This window comes from Aethalodelphis obliquidens, unplaced genomic scaffold (assembly GCF_003676395.1).
Source record: "Aethalodelphis obliquidens isolate GAN/ISIS:26980383/991018 unplaced genomic scaffold, ASM367639v1 scaffold1, whole genome shotgun sequence".
Lineage (NCBI taxonomy): Eukaryota > Metazoa > Chordata > Mammalia > Artiodactyla > Delphinidae > Aethalodelphis > Aethalodelphis obliquidens.
The window spans coordinates 69242167-69249670 of NW_020837945.1; the positions used below are offsets into that span (position 1 = coordinate 69242167).

The 7504-nt window shown below is 40.3% G+C and overlaps 1 protein-coding gene across 5 annotated transcripts in view; it reads right to left on the bottom strand.

The window, feature by feature from the left end:
* Nucleotides 1–7294, bottom strand: part of CCDC14 (coiled-coil domain containing 14) — a 44718-nt gene extending 37424 nt beyond the window's left edge. For 3 of the 5 annotated variants that reach the window (XR_003432843.1, XM_027106768.1, XM_027106795.1), the window contains exons 1-2: nucleotides 7059–7187; nucleotides 146–201 (exon numbers count right to left, since the gene is read on the bottom strand). Coding sequence is in view for 3 of the 5 variants with exons in the window: in XM_027106768.1 (XP_026962569.1) it covers nucleotides 146–201; nucleotides 7059–7088 (86 nt within the window). In the remaining 2 variants the exon portion in view is untranslated. Of the gene's footprint in view, nucleotides 1–145; nucleotides 202–7058; nucleotides 7207–7264 lie in introns of those variants that run through there. The other 2 variants (XM_027106785.1, XM_027106776.1) reach the window with 2 other exon arrangements.
* Between the last annotated feature and the right edge of the window lie 210 nt (nucleotides 7295–7504).

The following is a 7504-nucleotide window of genomic DNA, read 5'->3' on the forward strand; positions in this document are numbered from 1 at the left end:
GGGTAAGATATGAAAAGTCCCTCCACAGACTTTTGTGAAGGTAGAGCCCCATTTAGTTCTCTAGGGTAGGAAAAATTTAGTCTAGCCCAAACACTTGAAAATCTCTTGAGATTTCCTGAAGTTGTAAACTTCTTTACGTACTTACCCTTTCTTTCCATTTGTTAATTTAGCAGGTCCAGTGTGCTTTCCTGAAGATAATACCTATGACATAATGCATTATATTGTAGTATATATACAAATATTTTTTCTATTACATTCTCAGTATGCTATTTGGACAAAACCTGAAATGTTATTCATTGTTTCCGTTCCCTTTTTTACTGTGGTAAAACATACACAAAATAAAATGTACCATTTTAGCCATTTTAAAGTATACAGTTCTGTGGCATTAAATACATTCACATTGCTGAGCAACCAACACCACCATCCATCTCCAGAACTTTTTCATCTTCCCAAACTGAAATTCTGTACCCATTAATCATTAACGTCTCATCCCCTCCTCCCCTAAGCTCCTGGTAAACACCCTTCTACTTTCTGTTGCTATTAATTGGCTATTCTGGGAAGTTCATATAAATGTAATCATACACTATTTGTACTTTTGTGACTGGCTTATTTTGCTTAGCACAATATCTTCATATTGTAACATGTACAAAATTTCCTTCCTTATTAAGGCTGAATAATACTCCTTTTTTTTTTTTTTTTTTTTTTGCGGTACGCGGGGCTCTCACTTTTGCGGCCTCTCCCGTTGCGGAGCACAGGCTCCGGACGCGCAGGCTCAGCAGCCATGGCTCACGGGTCCAGCCGCTCCGCGGCATATGGGATATTCCCAGACCCAAGCACGAACCCGTGTCCCCTGCATCGGCAGGCAGACTCTCAACCACTGCGCCACCAGGGAAGCCCCAATACTCCATTTTATGTATGTAACCATGCTATTTTTAATAAAACCCACAATTACAACTGAACTCTTATAATTTGTTCTATATAGAATGTCAAGCAAACAACACATACATTTGTGTCTTAAGTCTATTTAAGCTGAAAATGAAGTTGAGATATTATTTTAATCAGAAGTATCTACTATAGTAAGTTTGGACTATACTCAACCGCTGAACATGTTTTACATTCCCCAGTTCTTCAAAACATACAAGTTAATTAAAGATACAGGGCAGAGTCCATAACTCTGATTTTATTTATCCATGTTCTTTAGAATGCCTGACAAGACTAGCACATGAAAACTCTACCATTCCTCTTTATCTATATCTCATTCTCTCAATCTTTCTTTTTAAACACATATGTTGCTTTTTTAATTTTTGATTTAAAAAATACCTTAGGTGGGCTACCTTTTGTGTAGAATAAAGAAAAAAATTTGCTTCTACATATATCCAATACCTTGAGAGTTACAAAAGAAATAGTTAATTGTAGTTGCCTCTGGGGAGGGAAACAATCTGGGAGACAGAGCAAGAAGGGAGACTTTCCATGGTATACCTTTTTATATCTTAAAAACTTTATATCATATAATCTCTATTCAAAATATAACTTTTAAAAGACACAATTAAATTCCCTACTCACTCCCTCATTCTAGCCTCCAGGTGTAGTCACTGTTGGCAGTTACACTTAGGATTTTTCTTGACATGTTTACATATTTCATTCCAAGACAGCTTTGAGCACTAACTATTAAACTTTCTGGAGTTATACAATATTCTATTATTTGCTTGAATATGTACACTCTCCTTCTAAGAATGCTACTGAGAATACATTTTTTTAAATTGGGTTGATAAAAAGTTTTACTTCTCCTTAAGATAACTTCGAATATGATGGAGTCATAAAGCCAGCAGTGAGAACCAACACTGGCGGAAGTAAGATCCCATGTAACATAGCTCCACTGGCCCCTGCATGACCCCCTCAGGATCTTTCCTTTCACAATATCTATGTCGGTGTCCTGGCCAAGACCACAATAAAAAGCCAAACCATTGTGCTCTAGGTCTAAAAACAACTACCACAATAATTATCTTTCAAAATTAAAATTAGTATACTATCTGAGATAAATAATGGCATAATTGTAAGATTATATACAGCATTTCTCCAAAAAACACACACATTAGGTTATATTACAGAAAACCAGGTAGAGAAAATTAACCAAAATAAAGCACCCTGTAACAGTATCACACTGGCACATTTCCTTCAAATTTATTTTGTATTCTTTATTTTGAAATAATAGTACAAATAATTGTATACATGTTACCAAGATTCCCGAACTGCTGACATTTTACTACACCTGCCATGTTCTCTCTCAAAAAAAAGTATATAATTACGTTTTGTCTGAACCATTTCAGATTAAGTTACAGACATGATACCACTTTATATTTAAATATTTACTCCTGGGACTTCCCTGGTGGAGCAGTGGTTGGGTAGTCGCCTGCCAATGCAGGGGACATGGGTTCGATCCCTGGTCCGGGAGGATCCCACATGCCAGGGAGCAACTAAGCCCTTGTGCCACAACTACTGAAGCCCACGTGCCTAGAGCCCGTGCTCCACAACAAGAGAAGCCAGCACAATGAGAAGCCCGCGCGCTGCAATGTAGAGTAGCCCCTGCTCGCTGCAACTAGAGAAAGCTCGTGCGCAGCAACGAAGACCCAACGCAGCCAAACATAAATAAAATAAATTTATAAAAAAATATTTATTTCTAATTATTTCCTAAGGACAAGGTCACTCTCTCATATAACCAAATTATAATGATCAAAATCAGGGAATTAACACTGAAACCATACTATAATCTCATCTACAGATCTTATTCACATTTTGCCAATTATCCCAACACTGTACTTTATAGAAAAAAAATTCTGGCCCCCATCCAATCGAGGATCATATGTTGCATTTTAAGTTGTCCTATCTCTTTAGCCTCCTTTAATCTGGAACAGATCCTCGGGTTGTCATTCATTGTCTTTTACAGCCATATGTCTTTTACAGACATATTTAAAGAGTATGAGCAGTTACTTTGGTAGAATGTCCCTCTGGACATTTAGACTTGTCTGCTTTCCCATGATTAGTTTCAGGTTGTGCTTTTTTGGCAGGAATACCACAAAAGGGATGTTGTATCCTTCTCAATACAATATGAGCAGGCATATGATGTCAGTTTGTCCCATTACTGGCGATGTTAAGTTTGATTAAAGATGGTGCTTAACAGAGTTTTCACTACAAGGTTACTATTTTTACCTTTGTAAATATTAAGCATTTTGTGGGGAGATACTTTGAAATTACACAGACATCCTATTAATCAAACTTTCGTCCAGTAGCATCCATTGAGGATTCTTGCCTTAATCATTTGTCAAATGGTGATTTTTCTAACTTACATCATTCCTTCTAAATTTATTAGTTGGCATTCAATCTTAGTGAAGTACTTCTTCATTTGTTAGTATGGACTTACTGATTCCTATTTTACTTAACGGGTTATGATGCATTATTATCATTATTTATACTAATGCTCAAATTGTCCCAGATTCTGTCAGTAGGAGTGTTTTCAAACCGGCTCCTGTATCTTTTTAACATGTCTCCATTATTTTTTGAGCTAATGCTTACAATAACCTGATCCAGTTTTTTTTTCATTGTGGTAACATGAAATCTACCCTCTTACCAAACTTTTAAGTGCACAACATAGTATTGTTAACTATAGTATGATGATTATAGCAGAACTTACTCATCGTGCATAATTAACAGTTTATACTCATTGAATAGCAACTCTCCATTTCCTCCTCCCTCCAGCCCCTGGCAACTACCATTCTACCCTCTGCTTCTATGAGTTTCACTATTTTTAGATACCTTATTAAGTGGAATGATGCAATATTTGCCCTGTGACTGGCTTATTTCACTTAGCATAGTAGCCTCAAGGCTCATTCATGTTGCATATAGCAGGATTTCCTTCCTTTTTTTAAGGCTGAATAACATGCCATTGGGTATCCACTAATCCATCAATGGACATTTAGGTTGTTACCACATCTTGGCTATTGTGAATAATGTTACATGAACACAGGAGTGCAAATATCTCAAGATTCTGTTTTTAATTTTTCTGGATAAATATCCAAAGGGGGACTACTGTATCACATGATAGTTCTATTTTTAATTTTTGAGGAAACTTCACATTGTTTTTCATAGCGGCTGCACCCTTTTACGTTCCCATCAACAAGTGTACAAAGATTCAAATTTCTCCACATCCTCACCAACACTTGTTATTTTCTGGATTGTTTTTTGCTGTTGTTGTTTTGTGCTTTTTAAAATAATAGTTATCCTAACAGGTGTGAGGTGATATCTCATTGTGGTTTTGATTTGCATTTCCTTGATTAGTGATGTTGACCATCTTTTCATATACCTGTTGGCCATCTTTTCATATACCTGTTGGCCATTTATTTGTACGTCTTCTTTGGAGAAATGCCTATTCAAGTCTTTTGCCCATTTTTCAATCAGGTTGTTTGGTTTTTTGCTGTTGAGTTGTAGCAGTTCCTTATATATTTTGTTTATGAACCCTTTATCAGATATATGGTTTACAAATTCTTCTCCCATTCCATAAGTTGCCTTTTCACTCTGTTGTTTCCATTTTATTTTTATATATCTAGGTCTCAGCCCTAGAGTTGACCATTTCTCCCAAAAGTCATGGTTCCTTTTAGTGGACAACAGTATTTAAAAACCAAAATCTAGGCAATAGCTGTGCTATTTGCTACTGGGGCTTCATATGGATTATTTATTTAGTCATCATGACTAGATAGTTGCAGTTTTGAGTCTTGTGTTTTTACTTTTAAGTCTTTTTCCATATTAACATAGTCTTCAAATTTTTTAATGGTTGTGTAGTATTTCCTTGAGTGGAAGTAATATAATATGCCCTTGGTTTGCTTCATATTTTTCACAGTCAAAAAACAAACCTGAAATGTTTTCATATACTGAAAATAGCCTTTCACATTCAAGATTAAAAGCTTAATTATTTGATAACAGGTTATTAGTTGTTTAAAGGACCTAGATACAAACTGCAAAACCACTTTCCAAAACAAGTGCCCCAAATGGCAATGCATGACAGAATCAGTTTGCTTTATCTCACATTTACTCCCGCTAAGTATTATCATTAAACTTTCTACTTTGCTATTTGAGAAAATCGTAAATATTTCTTAGGAGTCATATCTCCTACCAACAAGTACAAGATAAAATTACATTTGTAGAATAATTTAGTGTACTAAAGCCTTTCATTTCCACTTAATCCACACCCTGTGAGTTGTTATTACTTCTGTGAGATGGGAACCTAAATTTCAGAAAGGTGGCTTGTTCAAAGTCATATATCTAAGAGATGTTTAAAAGAGTAATGTTTAAAAGAATGGACTCTGGCACCAGCTATGTGGGTCTCAATCCTGTCTCCACTGCTAACCAGCTGTGTAACTGCAAGGAAGTTATCTGAAGTCTCCATCCCTCAATTTCCTCATCAATAAAATGAGGAGTGTTATCTACCTCCTAAGATTGTTGTGAAGATTAAATGAGAAATTACATGTAATATCTGTAGTAGTGCTACCCAAATGTTAGCTGCTATTATTATCATTGAGATGGTAATAAACTGTTTTTAAGGGGGCTAAATTGTGTTGCACAATTTATGCCAAGTGTGAAACAGATGTTTTATCAGGTTCTCTCATTTAATCTCCCCAATTCTTTGAGGCAGAATTTTACACCTATGTTATAGATAAGGAAAAGGAGGCTCGGAGCAATAGAAAGTACTTTGCTTACTATCACTATGACAGTAGTGGCAGAATTGGAATTTGAATCCGGAGGTGACTGTGACTACAAAAACCATGTTTTTCCCCCTTGCTGACTGCACGTATTCTGCATTCATTCAATATAAAAGAAAGACCGATAAGGGTGGGGCTGCTCTGGAAGTACTCATGAAGAAAATCTGGAGCCAGGTTTTGAAAAAAAATGTAAAATTCACGTTAATGGGGAAGACAGCATTAAAAGTGAGTTGATAAATGAAGGAAGACCAAACAAAGGGATGCATGTGTGGATATACTTAAGGAGGAGTAAGATCACTCTAAGTAGAGGGTCTGAGTGAGGACTGACTGATTCCTATTGGTTGACTGATTACCTGAAAATACAGAGATAAACTGCTTAGTAGCGGAGGAAGCCGAGCAATGTCTCTAGGCTGAAAAATGGCTTGATAAGGGTTAGCAAGGGCACAAAAGGGGCGCTGAGGGGCACCCAAACGATGGAAATGTGAGAGTGTTAGAGAAGACTTCTGTAAGTGGTCCTTGAGCTGAGGGACAAGAGACGGAAAGTGAAGATTTCAGGCAGAGAAGGGCATTCTAGTCAGAACAAAGAGGAAAGGCACAGAGGCCTGAGAGAACACGGGCGCCCAGGGCCCTGGAGAACACACAGGTGAAGAGCTCTGGGTATTACTGGAATGGGGGTGGAGGCTGGTAAGGAATGCACGGGCCCGATCGAAAAATGGCTGTGTGGACAGGCCAAAGAACTGAGATTTTATCTTGGGAAAAAAAAACAGGAAGAAGTGTTCCAGAGCTGGATTTTAAGCAGAAAAGAGAATCGATGAGGGGCGTGCATTTGAGGAGGGGTAAGGCTAAATGCAGGGACACTAACTGGGAGAGTTGTGGTTTTTTTTTTTTAACTAGTAGTAAAATACCAGCAACTGTGACGGAAGATCCAGCTAGTAGCGGCACTTGTTGGAAAAGCCGAGAACCTGTAGTTGATGCAACAACGTCCTGAGACTCCGAGAGGTCAAGTCACCCACCCAGCGGTGGAGGCTGGACACGAACCCGGGGCCCACACCAAAGCCAGCGCTCAGGTGGACCCCAACGATTACAACAGAATATACATCTAAGGGCAGAGCGGCTGTGTTAGGGTGTTACGATTAGGTCCCCACCCCACCCCCGCCTCGTCTCCTCTCCCAGCATTTATTTTTAGTGCGGCAGCACTGTCTCCGTTTTTACTTTTTGTCCCAGGGAGCTCTGCACGTCTCCCGGCCCGAGGACTCCCTCCGTCCCTCTCCACCCTCACAGTGGACTCCTCAGGTCCGCAGACCTCACCTGGCCCGGTCGAGATCCGGACCTGACCATCTCTCGCAGCTTCAGAAAAGCCCATGCGGAGGGAAGCAGAGCCGCACTGTAAAAGGAATTAACCGCCGTGGACTCCCGACCCCCCCTTGGCCCGCCCCCCAAGCTTCCGCTTCCGGGAAGGAGCCCGCCGAACGCCGCGCCTCATTGTCTCCGGCGCGCAGACAAACCTCTCCTACCCGCAGTCCGCAGCCCTGCGCTTGCGCAATAGGCCCCTGTCGGACCCCGGCTCGTCACACTCCGGCGGAGGGCGAGAGTCGCACAGAACGCCGGCGAGCTCGGCGTGGCCAGGTGCGGGGCGGAGCGGGGCCTGGAGGGGGCGGGGGCGGGGCCTGGAGGGGCGGGGCGGGGGCGGGGCCGGGGCAAGGCCGCGCCGGGAAGGGCCGGGCGAGCAGCTGGAGCGCTGGGCTGAGCGCGAT